The 17440-nt window shown below is 34.9% G+C and overlaps 4 protein-coding genes across 4 annotated transcripts in view; 1 reads left to right on the top strand and 3 right to left on the bottom strand.

The window, feature by feature from the left end:
* Nucleotides 388-2515, top strand: LOC105171337. Its single transcript, XM_011092409.2, has 8 exons — nucleotides 388-546; nucleotides 671-736; nucleotides 847-944; nucleotides 1030-1067; nucleotides 1165-1252; nucleotides 1341-1550; nucleotides 1648-1713; nucleotides 2169-2515. Exons 1-8 carry the CDS (start codon nucleotides 498-500, stop codon nucleotides 2343-2345), a joined length of 792 nt encoding a protein of 263 aa, XP_011090711.1. The 5' UTR covers nucleotides 388-497; the 3' UTR covers nucleotides 2346-2515.
* Nucleotides 9241-10089, bottom strand: LOC105171336 (transcription repressor OFP12-like). The gene has a single exon (XM_011092408.2). It carries the CDS (start codon nucleotides 10016-10018, stop codon nucleotides 9317-9319), a length of 702 nt encoding a protein of 233 aa, XP_011090710.1. The 5' UTR covers nucleotides 10019-10089; the 3' UTR covers nucleotides 9241-9316.
* Nucleotides 13434-14604, bottom strand: LOC105171577 (late embryogenesis abundant protein D-34-like). Its single transcript, XM_020697053.1, is given in 4 exon segments — nucleotides 13434-13797; nucleotides 13881-14159; nucleotides 14238-14389; nucleotides 14392-14604. Coding segments are annotated over 4 exon segments (723 nt in total). The 5' UTR covers nucleotides 14522-14604; the 3' UTR covers nucleotides 13434-13635.
* The window catches only part of LOC105171576 (late embryogenesis abundant protein D-34), a 1229-nt gene continuing 243 nt past the window's right edge, over nucleotides 16455-17440 (bottom strand). The window contains 4 exon segments of the mRNA XM_011092737.2: nucleotides 16455-16798; nucleotides 16901-17094; nucleotides 17097-17175; nucleotides 17284-17440. The exon segment at nucleotides 17284-17440 is cut by the window's right edge and continues 27 nt beyond it. Coding sequence (XP_011091039.2) covers nucleotides 16637-16798; nucleotides 16901-17094; nucleotides 17097-17175; nucleotides 17284-17440 — 592 coding nt within the window. The 3' untranslated portion in view covers nucleotides 16455-16636.

Below are 17440 nucleotides of genomic sequence, written 5' to 3'. Positions count from 1 at the left end.
AGTACTCAAATTCACCGTCTGACCTCAACATTATCAATACGAGCAAAATTTTGAAATTAATTTAATTATAAGATACATAATTTTTGGGCGAAATTTAGAACCAAATCAGTCATCAGGAGAAATCGGAATCCTAACGATCACGATGGATGCATTCATGGGGGATCGCGCAAAGCTCAGTGCACGCGTCGCTTCTGATTCCTCCCGAACCACGCTACGACATAGAAAACGGTCGGTGCGAGTTGTTTTTTCATAAACGTGTCGCGGTTTATCAAAGACTAATATATTCGGACAATCACCAGCGTGTGGGTCCCATGCTGACTCAGCTGTCAAATCAAACCCGCTATCCTCCTTCGTCCAATCTCTCCTCCTCTCCCTATAAATACGCTTCTTCCCCTCCAACTCAGACCCCTCTGCCTCTCTCTCCTCACGATTTCTCCATCACAAAAACATTCTTCGCAGTTAGAACAAAACCTCTCAAATTTCCCACTCCATTTTCCATGGATTCTTGCAGCACTGTTTCTTCCCCTTTCGACTGTCTAATGTTTGGTACGCATACATTGTCTTTTTAACTTTCTCTTTCTCCAGAGAATCTCTACTCACGGAGCAGAGTTTTAGTGGAGAAAATGTCCAAAAATTAAATTAACAAAATTGTTTCTGGTTGTTGGAGCAGATTTGGACGACACTTTGTACTCTTCCAAGACTGGAATTGGGAAAGCTCTTAAACAGAACGTTCAAGGTTATGATCACAATAAGTATTATTTTTTTAAAGAATTAATTAGAAAAATGGAGTTTTTGTACTGATTTTATTTTATTTTATGTTTTGAATTTATGTCTTAATTTGGACAGATTTTCTCGTTGAGAAATGCGGATTTTCGGAATCAGAAGCTCCGGATGTGAACAGAGAGCTTTTCAGAACTTACGGGAGCTCCTTGGCCGGCCTTCGGGTAATTGATTACGCACTAATTCTCTCTAATTTATCAGAAAATGACGCTAATCAGCTTAATTAATTATAATTTGTGGTTTTTGCAGGCTTTAGGGTATGATATTAATCCCGATGATTATCACGGGTAAGAGAAACCTCAAACCTCTTTCCTATTTTTGATTACTTACAACGGAAATTGTCCGAAATCAAATTAATCTGACTTTTGAATTTTTCCTCTGCAGTTTCGTGCACGGAAGATTGCCGTACGATTTGATCAAACCCGACTCTCGGTTGCGTAACATTTTGCAGTCGATCAAACAAAGAAAAATCGTAAGACGTTTATGTCACAGAAATTACTAAAATTCATCGTTGAAAATATTTATTTATTTTACTGAAAGACGACGAAAATTTTCTGCAGATTTTCACAAATTCGGACAGAATTCACGCGATGAAAGCGTTGGATCGTCTCGGGATCAGAGATTGTTTCGAGAAAATCATATGTTTCGAGACGATGAATCCGAATTTGTCGAAGTCCACGCGTCCCGATGAATTTCCTGTGGTCTTAAAGCCTTCAATGGAAGCAATGAGAATCGCCATTGATGTTGCGGAGATTGATCCACGCCGTACGGTACGCCGCTGCTGCAGTCGATCAAACTTTATTTTCCTTAACCATGAACATTTTATTTTCCTATTATTTATATATAATTCCTTTTTCGAATTTTCAGTTGTTTTTGGATGACAACGTGAAGAATGTAGCTGCTGGGAAGGCTGTCGGGCTCCGGACAGTTCTGGTGAGTTAGTTTGCGTGCACTGACGGTGCACTGTAGTTGATGAACCCTCTGGTTTCTATTTTGCCACTTGGACACATCATTTAGTTCTGAATATACATATATATATTTTTACCTAAATTATCTTTTTTAATTAAAACTTTATTTATCACGCGTACCAACCAATTTATTGTAGTTGAATTCAATATCAGCCCACAACAAATTCTATATATAATTTGTTTTTAAGGAAAATTCTAATTCAAATTGATCGTTGAATATGAATTAATTATATACCAAATGTAATATACTTATCATTTGATACGTGTATAATTCTACAAAAATGAATTTGGTTCGATAAAATATGATTTTGATGAGAATTTTTTTTAATATATATATATATATATCCTTTTATTGTTAGAATTGATGGATTAATCTGACAAATGTTGTTTGGACATTCTTAAACTTGGTGTGTGGAAAAGGTTGGGAGTGCAATAAAGAGCAAAGAAGCGGATTACGCGATGGAGACGGTGACAAACATGGTGCAAGCGATTCCAGAAATATGGGTATTCAGTGAAGAGAAAGGTGATGAAAGGATTAGTCAGAACAGAGCTGATCAAATGGATTCAGCTCTTGCAACCACAACTGTCGGTGCATGAAACTCTTGTACATCTTACTACTGTACATCATGGGTACTACGTTGTACCATTTGTACATTCAGCTCAATGTAAATTATTATCCTAATCTTGTTCAATGTGGACGGACGGACATGATATGTCCACACTCTGCACATAAATAAAAACTAAGCATTAAGCTGATTTACTTCTAATTTTCATTTAGAGTTTTGTGTCGATACTGATGGTGCAGAAGTACGAGACTAACATATAATAGCAATTGTTATTATTTTTTTTTATGGAATGATATGGGTATTTATCCTATATAGGCGTATTTATGATGCCCAAAGTGAAAATACAATTTTATCCTCTAATCCTTCTTGATTATGAAAACCTATTTTGTCCTTGTGAGCTCTTCTTTCCTCCGTCAGATAGAAGATTTTATATGTGACGAGGGACTTCACACTATAATTTGTTGCGGGTTTTTTTTCATTTTTTAAATAAATATATAATTTTGTCGATAAGATTCTGTTCAAATTAGAAAAACGAAGTTACATATATAAAAAAATTTAAGAATTTTGACTGCTGAGTTATGGATGGATTCATTTATTTTAATATATACTAAAATGGAATATAAAAGTTTTAATAATTTTGCGTAATTTCTTGATAATGGACAATTTTAGTAAAGAAATGATTTGATTTGAATTAGGGGTTTAGGCGAAAGCATGTGGGGTGCGGAATTGTCATGTCAAGTATGTTGTGGGAGTGGGGATCAGATTGAGATAGGAACGATCAATCTGGCAATTTAATATTAACATCTGGCTTAGAATAATACATTATTACATTATCATCTTGGCTGTCACATATCAACACACATGTATAAATTATCCTAATACATATTAAATTATAGTTGTCATTATCATTAATTAGTGGGAGTTGGAGTCTCCTAATCACAGTTTTATTAAATTCGTTGTTGCCTACATCACACTTAGTTTTATATCAACATAACATTCTTTTTATATAGAAAATTACATATTTTTTTATATGAAGATTACCAATAGTATAACAGAAGTTCTATATTGATATCAGAAAAAATGATGATGTTAGCTAAAAACAAAATGTGATATATATATATGTGTGTAAATATTGCCCCTATGGTTTTTTGGTACTTAATTTCGACCAATTTAATGAAAAAATACTTAATAGGTCCACTTGTTATTTTAACTAATTACTCGAATTTAAACGCAAGGTTTTGCTATCAAATTATTATTATTTGACGTCATGTAAGAGACGTATGTATTCTGAAAGTATTTGTATTGATGTAAGCTTAAAATGCAATGCTTTAATTATATGGTTTGGCAGTAGAATTTTAATCAAACGGTCATAATTTTTAATTCATAAGAAGTTACGGGCATTTACCTATTATTTCAATAGTCTTTTTGAAAAGAACTTAACCCCTTATCACAAAATTCTATTGTTTTGACTACTGTCAAAATATTTCATTAATTTTTTTATTTTTAAAATAGTTGCAAACTCTATTGTGGAATTCATTAATAAATAAACTGGTTTCTTACAGTTTCAAATTTCCAGAATATTGGAGCGTCTTTCTTTATTATCTCAATTTCTATTGCTTCTGTTCCATGGAAGAAAAGTTGAGATTCTTGGCAGAAAGTGGTAATTCAATTCGGATAGACATCACCTGAGATTAAAAGATAAAAATAAAAAAATAAAAAATAAATCACGTGAATATTAGAACACCATCATATATGGCCCATTTATTGCAAACGTACCATACATTTGCATCAATCTTGCGAATTATTGGAGTGGTGATAAGTACAGATGCTTGCATATATCGTTGCATGAATCTCGACTGTGGTTGCACAACCCTAAAACACCCCCTATGAGTTGTGTCTTTTCAATTTTGATATTTTAATGTACACCCACATAAACAATGCTCCTTCCAGAACCTTCCTCCTCATTATATTATTTCATTTTAAACATTTTTTAATCAATTTTGATATTCATCGTAATTATATTATATCATCAATATAACTAAAAATTATGAAATGACATAAAAGTAAAATAAATACCCACATATTTAATGAAACTCGAATATATGACGCCCTTGAACTAAGTTATGGACCTCACCCTTAAACATCATGCTAAGAAATAATTGGTTGTAGTGCCATTCATGTTCCTGATGTGTGCTTGCTAGTAAAGCACTATTAAAGTTGAATTTAATTTTCAGACATAAAATTTTAGTTGGTTGGTCGTGCCACAATGACCAAATTGAACTAGTCCAACCAGCTGCTCTGGGGGAAGGGGGAAAAAAGAGAACACGCAAATATCAAAAACATATTTAATTTGAGTATTTTTATATCAAATGTTGTTTCAATGAGTATTAGTGGGAAAAAAAATATTTTACAGTAATTAAATACTCATAATTAGAATAATCACAATGAGTTATTTATTTATATTTTTGAAAATACAGTGATGTCTCTAAAGCAAATAATATACCGTTATAATATTCGGTGCACAATACAATAATATTTGAAAATCAATCCACGGCTTCAGTTGGAACAAAGAAACAATATACACATACTACTGTAAAAATAGACTAAAACGTATATATATAGAATTAGAACTTACAACCTTTTAATCGTAGGACCTAAAAAATACATACAATAAATGAAATATTATTTTTTATCGACGGGACATGCACATGTAATAGTAAAGTGCAATCTCCGGCATTGTGTTTGCCAGAGCATACACATATAAGGCTGTCTACATATAGACATTATTATGAGTACGTATGTTGTCCGAGTAGGAATCTGATTAGGATAGGCACAAGCATTTTGGCATCTTCTAAAATTGAAATTAAATGCTTAGGCACAAGCATTAATTAATGCATTATTATCCTCACAAATGAACATAAATGTTTTCAGTACTTGGTCCGAATTGATGCGTCCTATCACTATATCTGTGTAGACCATAATTGTCTTTGATTCTAATAAAGGTACTGCACCAAGCTGCTCTTCTATTGATTGTTTTTTAGTGCAAGATGCAATATGATCGAAGTGGGAATATTTTGACTTATATCTCTCTATATATATATATATATATGTATGTATAAAATATTTAATATTGGTGCTAAAATTGGAATTTAGAAAAATATGTTATAGTTTAGGTAAATGATCAGTTGCATTCATTTATGTTAAATGAAATATTAATATTTTAGTATTTCATTTTGTGTGAAAATGTAATGGATTTTATTATCATCTATCACTTTGTGTTACAACTTATAAGTAAGGGAAAAAAATATCAAGAAAATAATGCGAAAGGGCCCTCGTTGGGATCCAGAAAAAGTATGATATGAATAATAATAATAATAATAAATAATATATTTAGTTAGGAGTTTTATAATAATGCAAAAAAATTTCGAACCAACAGCAACAACTACGAATTGAGAGTGGGAATCAGTCTCAATCTTAGCAGCTTAGGGATACCTCATGAGACAAAACATACCAATTTTTTTTTTTTCAAATACGAATAATATCATTACTTAATTTCAAATTCATAATTTTCAAACAAATAAAGTAAATGAGCCAACTCAAAATTATAATTTTTTTTAAAAAAAATATAAATAATTGTATTTGAGTTGGGTCTAAGAAAATTTAGGTATAAAACTCGAGACTCGTCCCGAATTGATAAAACGGTCCATTTAATTGGCCCCAAAAAATAAGGGCCTGATCTGCATGAACCCGTAGTGCTAAGTGAGTCCAACTCATGTACAGGTCCAAGAAATCACATTACTGGCCTGAAAAATGTTAGTTGTCCCGACCAATGGATTAACCAAATGAGGTACTCCTTAGTTTATAACCATTGGACAATCGAATATTGCAACTCATTCCGTATGCAAATTACTTGCTATACATAAACAGTAGTTGGCTGAAAGTGGTGAGTTGATTGAAGTGAAATGTCGATAAGAAAACAATGTTATGAGTTGGAATTTAGCAATGCATCATAAGTTTCAGTTATTTTACATTGTCGTCTTCCAATTCACTACTGTTTCTTTCTACAATGTTGGAACAGTTGAAAATATATCATATATATTTATCATTTCCATTGCGTTCCTTCCGTACGGACCTTGGTTCTTACAAGCATGATCAATTCCAATTTTCAGAGTTTTTACCACTTTAATTAATGTTGTTCTAAGTTTTTGTCTATTTCTAAAACATAGAGGGATTATATGCAATTTAGCCTTTTCTTTCCAAAGTTAGTCGAGTAAGAAATTTAAACAATCCAGTCTTGAGCCAAAGGTTCATGAATAAATATGAGACTTAAATTCATCCCACGACATATTGTTATATATTTATATATCACCTTTATAATATAATCAATCTCCCTTGTACATTCATTGCTCTAGCATTCATCTAATGGTTGTCCTATCAACACATAGCTTGTACGAATTGATACACATAAGGGCTACAAGTATTTGGAGGGTCCATTCAGTAGGTATGCATTTATTATACGAATTGCATCTCATAAGTGCGATCCTTACAATGTCAAATCTTAAACTGGCTTAAGTTTCAGAAGATTTTAGTTGAGAGCCACCTAAACTAAACTAACTTGAGGTATTTAATTCCAAATAGTCTCCAAATCATTGTCAAACCAGTTGTAGATCGCAGAGGAATTTGACGCAGATCAATACGACAAGCATATCGATCTTTCTTTGGTGTGTATAGATGCATGTGGCAGGTGACGAAAAGATGGGTTTACTGGACTTAACTCATTTTTAGTGCACATTAATTCAGCCGCATTTTGATGAAACTAAACTTGCACAGTCCCACGACAACGTCAATACTCTGCCCAATTCTTTTCAGTTGGTCAACAAAACCAAACACCCGAATCACAAGTCCTTTTCATTCAGATTATGCATGGATTCATAATTTGAGTCTCATCTCCACTGTTTCCACATAATAAGGGATAATTATATTTACATCCCTAATTTATGTACTATTTATATAAATATTTTTTATGTTTTGAAAAATTATTCATGACAGTAAAAAATTAGAATGATTTGTGTAATAATATTGACGTTTCTAGAGATATATGTATAATTTTTCAAAAAATTGGGATAATTTTTATAGATGATGTTGGCGTTTCTAGTAGCCATATATATAATTTTTTAAAAATACGAATAATTTATGCCTTGGTTCTTATAACAAGCTTGTACAAATATCAAGCATAATTTCGTAAAATATCATGATTTAACTTATGTGGAGACAAATACAGGTCCTAATATATATATATATATATATATGTATATTGTGAAGTTTACCAAACATCTTAGTAAGAATTCATGAAATTTCACCTCAACTATTACACCACAACATTTGACGTTATAACAAACAAGTATTCAAGTATTATACCACATGCATGTATGTGTATGGTCCCAATTACTCCAGTTTGTCCTGATCACCATAACCGGGATTTGTCTCCACACATTATTAAACTAATGAAGTACACATGCATGCATTCCGCTTTCTCTATTAAGCCTAAAATTTACTTAATTATAGTTAAATCCGAAAAAGTTAAGCAAAGCACAACATAGCAGTCAAGTTTGTCGTACTAAAGCTCACTCTCCCAAAACTAGGTCGAAAATTGGACAAAAAACAAATACTTTAGTGTTGCCCTCATAGCATACATATCCTACTAGGCCTAAGCAAAAAGGGCAAAACTTGGAATTTGAGACCTCAGATTATTATGGGAATTAGGTGCAATTATCACTTACCTAAACCAACTATATATGTTTAGCATATAATTATTACACACTAATATTATATTCTTAATTAGGTTGCTTTGGATTCTTTTTGTTTGTCCCTAAGTTATAGAAATCAAAGTCCTAAGATTGCTTTCATGAATTTATTAATTAATTTGTTCGTTTTTTGGGTCTAAGGAATTAATTGTATATAATTTTGATGTCATTTATTAATTAACTTTTGTCTAATAAATGAGCACGCCTTTATTAAAGAGGTAGACTTGGCTGCTTTTAGGTTGTAATGGACAAATTAAATGTTTTAGAATTTATATTGTCTAAGTAGTTGTGTTCTTATGACAAGTATGAAAATTGATTTCTTTGACTTAACTAAATGAGATATATATATATATTAATTACCGATTCATTCCCCCTTTTTTGGAAATAACAAATCTAATATGTGGGATGCGTTCAGATTTGATCTGATCAAACATTAATTAATTATGTAATAAGTGTAATATATTTATTATTAATGAATATTAGTTAATAAATATTTAATCCTAATATGATGAATGCACGGATTAACGGATAACTTCACACACATAAAAAGAGTAAAAAAGAATTAAACAAAAAAAGGAAAAGACAAAAGGCCTATTGGCAATGGCAGATTAGTCGTCGCCTGGACTGCTGCCCTCCAATGTCCTTTACTGGACAACAGTTTTCGGATTTTGTGTACCATGTAATAGACCAAAACATTAATTGTTCAAATCAAATGCTTTTTTATTTACAAAAATCCAAGAAATCAAGAATGGTTTCGACCAATTGCAGAAAATAAACTAACTCAATTAATTATCAACTCATCCGGTAATTAATTTACCAATAATCCAAAAAACTTATATTCAAATTTAATTTCCCAAGAAAAAGAGTTCAACAAGAAGACACGATCGATCGCCAAACGAGAAAAAGACATTCTTTTACTAGGACAACATTTTACATGACACAAGACTTCAGGAATATCACATGTAACGAGACATAAATCTCCCCACGCCTACACACGCACGGAGACAAAAATCAATGCTGAAATAATTTACGTTTCTTGAATTTGCCCGTACGTGCTGCAAAATAATTCATGAACTTTATCCTTAATTAATCAGGAAAGAAGGGGGGGGGGGGGTGTTGAATTTGCCCGTACGTGCTGCAAAATAATTCATGAACTTTATCCTTAATTAATCAGGAAAGAAGGGGGGGGGGGAGTTGATTAAACTGATAATCGTGGCGTCGCACAGTGTCGTTCGATGTGGGTTTTCCGGCAAGCATCTGTAGGCGGCGCCGCAGTCAGGAGGGACACAATGATGTCAGCAAAAGCACCAACTATGAACTTGTGCGTGTGCTTAGGGTTTAAAGTTAGATAACAGAGGAGAAGCTCATGCAAGAACTCCCAATCAGCGTTAACGTCTGTTAGATCGCGCGCTTCGATCATTTCCAGCATAGATTTCCTGAAGTCGGAGTAGGGGTCCGGAGAGTACGTCTGAACTGCTACGCCGCCGCTTACCAGGGCGCCTGCATCCTTGGGGGAAAGCGGTTCCAGAGGCTCGAAGATGGAGTTTGAGCTGCCAGGGGAAGAGACGAAGAAGCGGTGGGAGGCGAAGGCGGAGGTGAAATCCGGGACGGAGTCGGTGTCGGAGTCTTCGGAGGAGGAGAAAAAGTCTTCTGTTGCTGCTGCGGCCGTGGTGGAGGAGGCGAGAGATTTGGAGGTTGAGATATCATCAGAGTAGTTGACATCATAGAGAGAGTTGAAGTTCTTGAAAAGGGGTAAAGGATTCGCGGCGGCGGCGGCGGCGGCGGTGGTGGATTTATGATCTTGGTCGGTATTGGTGGGTGGTGGGGAGAATGTGATGGTTGGAAGGCACTTGAATTTAGAGAGGCAGAGGTTGAAGCTCTTCCACAGGAGGTTGGACATTTTTTTCCTCTTCAGTTGTGGAAGGAACTGTTAATGTTGCATGAATATATATATGTATTTGGCACCTCACGCAATCAACTCTCTTCTCTCTCTCTCTCTCTATATATATATATAATATATAATATAATATATATAATATAATATAATATAATATCAGGTCTTTGCTATTTAATTATGATTTGCATTTTCATTTCTTTTTACCAAAATCAGACTATCTAAAAGCTAATCAGGACATTCCAAGCGGATCAAATTTTTTATTGCAAAATTTATTCCATCTTATATATATTTTATCTAATCTACACACGTAATATATATAAAAAAAAATTTTAAAAATAAAATACGTGGTCTCATCCTTACGTACTTGGCATATATATATTGAATGGAGTACGTAGAATATGAATAGCATTTACAACAAAAATTTAATCTCCATTGCAAGAGAGAAAATTGGAGCTATCGATGTTATGCGCTCTTAGTCCGCTCATTTGTATAGATATTATGAGAAAAACATTGCAAGATTACCACAAAAATAGATGCAAAATTAAGGTCAATCGTCCTCTTAGTGACGTCTCACCCCTTTTATCCTAATGAAAAATTAAAATTGTTATTTCAAATGAATCATCGTTGATCAAGTGAAAGAACTGTTTTACCCTCATATTTGAACATAACCATTCAATACTTGAAACAGAACGTCTTTTTACTTGGACTTGACCAAATGATTTATCTCTCGTCCAACATGCATCAACCTTCTTGAACTCCTCTCGACATTTGGATTAAACTTTTTTCATACAATAATGTTCTTGACAACAATCAAAGATAATACTAATCAAATAGATTAATATTATTTAGTTCGAGCCCAATTCATATTCAAATAAAAATACACAATATTGAATTTTTTCGTACATATATATATGTTATACGTGATGATGATTCAATTCAAGGATCCACATTTATTTGAGGACACCTTAGGGTAGTAGCTAGCAAGCTACCCTAACCTGTCTATGAATTTCTACGAAAAGAATTGCAGCAGTTCAGCACAACATGTGGTATAGCACAAGTGTTGCCGGAAAGTTGCATGGTTTTATCCTTGATTACAAATTGGAACATTTGAATGGCAGTTTATGCAACACTACTGTAGGAAGAAGATGGGAAGTAGGAAGGATAGTTTTGAGTAAAGTCGAAGACAGCTTCCATCAGTCATGTGCTCTAGTACCAGCTTGCTCAGACCATCATCCTTCCTCTCATCCTCGGTCAACAACCAGTAGTTTGAATCCTGCCTTTTTGGTGCTTCACGTTTTTATTTTTATTTTTTTATTATTATTATGAAACAAAATATTTGAGGCACATAATAAATTAGTCCAGAAAGATTTAAGCAGCCCAAGAAGAAAAAAGATAGCACAAGAGACCCCAGGAGGCCCAGTTCAAGTAAGGGCTTAAAATGTTATCAGAAAGCCAAGTTTGGATAAAGTGCTTAGGAAATTTGGCAGAAGGTACCTCCAGGAAATTAATTGGCCAAAAAATGTCCAAATTTGAGAGGCCCCAAATCCAATAGGCTTTCACAAGTCCACAAAAAAATTTAGAAACTTAAAATTTCCCAACTAAAGCCAAAGTCCATTTCACATGGTATTCACAAGTGGCCTAGGTCATTCATATAGGACTTTTGAGGGCACTCCTTGAGCCTCCAATCAGAAGTACCCCTAATCCCTAAAGGTTTAGACTTCAAGTGAGAGAAGGCGTCTGGTCAACCACCTCCTAAAGAATTCAAAAAAACATCTTTATTCTCAAAAGATGTCCGCAACAAAGTCTAACTGTCCTCGAGGATCACAGATCCCCTAATGTTGGGAGATGACCTTCTACCGAATCCCTATGGGATTCAACCTTATCTAACTATTTTGGGGTAATGCTCCATGAAATTTGTGATCTCCTCCAACTAATTTATGATTGTCGGTAAATAGAGAACATTTCCCAGCGAGAATAGATATATTTTGTCTTGATACTATAATTTTCATATTCATGTACCAACTTTAATTAAAAAAAACACTTAATTTCATACTTAAAGTTTGAAATAGAAAAATGTAGCTAATTAAGTTCTGGATATGTAGAAAAATAACGTCTACCCCGACAAGTATCTATACTATATATAAAGTGAGAGTACCTTGGTGTCTCACTTAATTTTGGTATGTCAATGTTCATTTTTTATATATATTTTCTTCTTTTCTCAACTTTTTATTTTTCTCAATCTTCTTAACTTACCATTTTCTCTTTTTCTCAACTTCCACATCTCTCAACTTTTGTATTATTTTCTCATTTTTTCTACTTTTAAATATTTTATTAATTTAATTAATATATTTTTAAAATTTTAAATTAACTGTGCATACACATATGAGTATGCCACATATACTCGTATAATATTATTCTCGGGATTGTACGCTTATATATGAAGAGGTTTTTGGTGTGTTTTAATCTTACAACAACGTAAGTTACCAATTTACGTACATTTGACATAGTAACTGCAATTTTATATCCTAAATAATATTGTTTCCCATTTTTTTGATATTTAATATAATAGATTTGAAGACTATATTTTCATAAGTATATAGTTATAATCAATAAGTATTATTTTTTATGTTTTCGACGCGCATAATTGCTAATATGTAATTATGCGTCGAGGAGAAACCTCTTATAGGCCCTGAGGCAAGCAGCGTTTGGGCTATTCGCTCTTATGTTTTCCAAATATAAAATGGTTTCAAGAATTACAATTATCTCTACTACAGCTGCTATAGTTTTTCGGAATTTTGCTTTTGTTTATTGGGCTAAATCAAGTCATTTTCCTTTTCGGGAGGCCATTTTAATAATCTTACCTCTTAACCATCCCATTAATACGCTATTCGCTCCTCAATCATATCAATATCGAAAAATCATACTTTATAATTACTAAAGATGCCGTAATTTCCACACGTAAATTAATGTTTATGTCAATTTAAATCTTAGCACATCAATCTGGACCAAAGATTAATGACCGTTGATTCGTGGATATTTTTTTAGCCCTATAAAATAAATATAATTTTTTTTTGTACTACAACTATACATGTATCAATTTTTATTTCATAAAATTTAAAATCATGCTTATTTAATCTTAAAAAGAAAATCTCAAAATACACCGTCTTTTTAATTACGATACCATAATGCTCATAATTTTATGAAATTAAAAATGCGTAATTATAAATTTTATAAGACCAAAAGCGATCCCAGCCACGATTGTTGTATAGAAAAAAAAAAACTTTATTTTATAAAATTAAAAAAATAATTTACCCACGATTTGTTCAACCAAATGGAGATCGTTAGCCATTACGAAATGTAGTTTTTTCTTTTTTTTTTCCAAAAGAAAAATGAAAGAGTTAGATTTATGAAGGAGAGATGTCAGCCAAAACTAATTCACGGGCTACAGAGACACATAAATTTATTTGTACACCATACTTGGACAGCAAAAAACTCGAGAGAGTACGGGAAATCCACAAAAGATACAAGTACTAATACTACTTGCTACCCCATATTTTCTACTATTTCACCAAAAACCCCTCCTCCTTCGAAACATAACTATCAACGCTAGCTCTCACTGATCACGTCTCCTTCACATTCAGCCTCGCAGCCGCCGCCACCGTCTCCGCCACCCCCCCTGGATGCGTCTTCAGGTCAGGATCATTGCGCAGCTCCGCATTTATAATTTCCTCCGCATCTTCCCGCGTGGCAGCCTTGTCCGCCGGCAGTTTTGCCGTGGCCCCCTAATTAGTAATTGTTAACACGTTAGTTACTGCAAAAAAGATACTTCCAGTCAAGACCCAACGGCAATAGAGCGTAGCATTACTGTTAACACGTCGGCCAGCCTGACTTTGCCTTCGTCTTCGGCCACAGCCTGGTTGTAGGCGGCGGCAGATTGAGCCGTGGCCGTGAGCCCACCGGGAGTGATCAGATCGGAACCAGTTGCTCGGCACTCCGCCACTTGTATTGCAGCGACGTCGCTGAATTCAACAGGCTTATCTCCGGCAGCTCGTCCTGAGACTTCGAGAGCTTCCCCTATAGTTATTGCTCCCTGTGGGACTGCTCCTGCTGCCACTGGTGTGGGCTGTACGAATTGCCCCAGAACCTGTTGTCAGGATTGAAAATTACGGTTATCATATTCTAATTAATTGATTAAACATGTAATTTTGAAGGGTGGACTAACCTGTCCACCAACTGATTCGGTAATTATACGAGTCCCCGGAAGGTCAGTTTCCGCAACGGTCACACCTTGCTCGCCAGCAACAACAGTGACTTCGCGGGAGCCCACGAGGCCAGCCCTCTCATTTTGCGCGGCGGCAGCTTGCATGACAGCGGCTGCATCATGACAGCGTCTTGAGGCGCTATCGGCTTGCTCGCCAGGTCGCCTGAAACCTGGAAAACATCGCCATATTTGATGGGCTCTTGCTGCCCCTCCTCCTCTTCCCTTCTCGGCTGATCTTGACTCATGATGATATAAACGAATGCTAATTCTCCACGGGACGATGATGGATTCGAATTTGCGATGGATCGTTCGAGCTGACGATATAAAATGAAGCAGAGTTGATAAATAGTCAATGAGGTGGGGGGGCGGTCGAGAAAGTGGTGGCACATCTTGAAGTTGGGAACTACGTGGCAGTTGAATATTAGGACAGCATGGATTTTCATATTACACGTGGTAACTTAAAGGAGCCGGCGGAGGCTTGGGATCCTCTACTCCAAATAGTGCTACATCTTCTATTGCACCTCTAAATTGATGACATATGGACAAATAATGTTGATGAGACATTTGGGGAAATGGGTTACCGGTGGGTAGGAGAGAGACATATCATCAATTTAGAGGTGCAATAGAAAATGTAGCACTATTTGGGAGTAGAGGATCCCAAGCCGGGAATTGGACACTCCGGTGCTTGTGTATTTTTAATTTTTTGGATTAAAACAAATCAACAACAATTGAAATATTCTTTTGTTCTAAAAATGAAAAAAATATGTAATAATTATTTATGCTCTTTTAGGGTGCAAAGTGCAATGTATTGAGTACAATATAAATTTGAGCATCATAGAGATGTGACGAAAACAAAAACCCATAGTCTTATAAGTGCATATATACTTAATAAGAGGCTGATTCTAAATACACTACTCATGTCTCACCATTGTCCTAAAACATGGAAACTGGCTTCTGTTCTATCTGTAAATTAAACACCCACTACATGTACAAGAAATTGTTTCTATAAATGCAGTCAAAGGAAAGGGGCCAACTCGCGGTATAACTATATCATCAGCCACCACGGCTACAAGCAATTCATAACTGCTTTCCCGACAACCAGCTAAACAAAAGCTGGAATAGAAACGCGTATACGTACAGTGCATAGCCAAATTGTTGTCATATTTCAATAATAAGATAAATACCATACAAATTTCAGTTATAAACCTCAGATGTATCAATTGAATATTCTTGTTGCTGAATTGTTCATATAATCAAATTTTAGGTCACACTCAATCAAGGGAAATATACTGTTTAGATACTCTTATATAATGTCTCTATAGCTACAAAAGCATTTAATTGATGCACATGATTTCTTTGCCCAATGATTATATATTGTTTATCTTATTAGTTTATAATCTATGTGGGATAAGGTACCACATATAGCAACAGAAATCTATAGCCAATATTGTTGCAATAGACATAAAAATTTTATAGCAGTTAATTTTCAACTCCATAGATACGAAAATTATGTAGTAATATTTTCCACCAAAATTCCATAGCAGTGTCGTTACTATGGAAATAGAATTTGTGTAGCTATATTCATCAATGTAGCGACGGAATATTCATAGTAATTTTTATTTCCATTGCAAATGAGATTTTGTAGCAAGTTTTATTTTCAGAACTACGATAATTCCACACTCCACTTTGCAAATAAGATATTTTATAATTTTTATTTTTAAATTAATCCCTACTAAAAAATTTATTGCTAATTTGTTGCACTAGCAATGAAAATTGGCAACAAAAGTATAAGCAATAAAAAATCAATTAATGTACAATTTATTGCAATTTCTATAGCCATTTTGTTACCTATATACTTATAATCGAATATTTTTAATACGTAATTTGTTACAGAATATTTATTGTTAGTCTATCTTCAAGAATTAAAATATTTATAGTTAGTTTGTTGCCCACATACCTTATTTTTCTGAATAATTTAATGCACAGTTTGCTACGAAATATTCTTTTTGTCCATCTCATTAACTACGGAATTAATTTCGTTACAATATTATTTGTTGCATATGGCTCTTGTAGTGATTGGCCAAAGCAGGAAAACATGACTGCAAATTTTCGATTTTGCTTTCACGGGAAAGCGCATTTGAATGGGTTAGTTCAAATTGGTAGGGGCTGTCGGGCCAATGCATGAAAAAATATATATAGAGACAGAACTGCGCTCCTCAATTTATTGATATAGCTACTTACGAAACATACTCAAAGATAAAGCTAACTAGTATACACTACTTATTGCGCATATTTTGTACCGATTTACTGAGCACCGACGTCTTCTTTTGAAACATCAATTATTACCGACACTCTCATGATCATGTTCCCCTCTCATTGATCCTGGCTGCCGCCGCCACCGACTCCGCCACGCCTCCTGGATGCGTCTTCAGATTAGGATCATTCCGCACCTCCGCGCTTAAAATTCCCTCAGCGTCTTCCCTTGTGGCAGCCTTGTCCGCCGGCAGTTTCGTCGTAGCCCCCTAATAATTGTTGACACATTGATCATAATTATTGTAAAGCAACAAAGGAAAGATGCTTCTGATGAAGAAATAAGTGGTAATTGATATATATAGTATCATTACTGTTAAGATGTTGGCTAGCCTGACTTTGCCTTCGTCTCCCACCAGACCCTCGTTGAAGGCCGCGGCAGATTGAGCCGTGGCGGCCAGCCCACCGGGAGTTATCATGTTGGAACCAGTTGCCCGGCATTCCGCCGCCTGTATCGCAGCGGCGTCGCTATGGTCAACAGGCTTATCCCCGGCAGCTCGGGCTGAGTAGTTACTGAGTAATGCCGGACAGCTCCACCTGTTGCCTCCGTCTGCATCACCGGTTTAGACTCTACGTATTGCCCCACAACCTGTTCTCGAGATTGATAATTATAATTACTAGGAACAATGGTTAAATTCTAATTACTGATCACTGTAGCGTAAAAATAAAAGTGTACTTAAGACGGATGTGGATTAACCTGTCCGCCAACAGATTCAGTAATTATACGAGTCCCCGGAAGATTAGTTTCAGCGACGGTGACACCTTCCTTGCCTGCAACATCGGTGACATCGCGGTGGCCCACGAGGCCAACCCTCTCATTTCGTGTGGCGGCCGCCTGCATGACAGCGGCGGGG

Source organism: Sesamum indicum, linkage group LG10, assembly GCF_000512975.1.
Source record: "Sesamum indicum cultivar Zhongzhi No. 13 linkage group LG10, S_indicum_v1.0, whole genome shotgun sequence".
NCBI classification, from domain to species: Eukaryota; Viridiplantae; Streptophyta; class Magnoliopsida; order Lamiales; family Pedaliaceae; genus Sesamum; species Sesamum indicum.
Note: the sequence above shows the minus strand (reverse complement) of the source record. Positions and strands in the feature narration are given on the sequence as shown.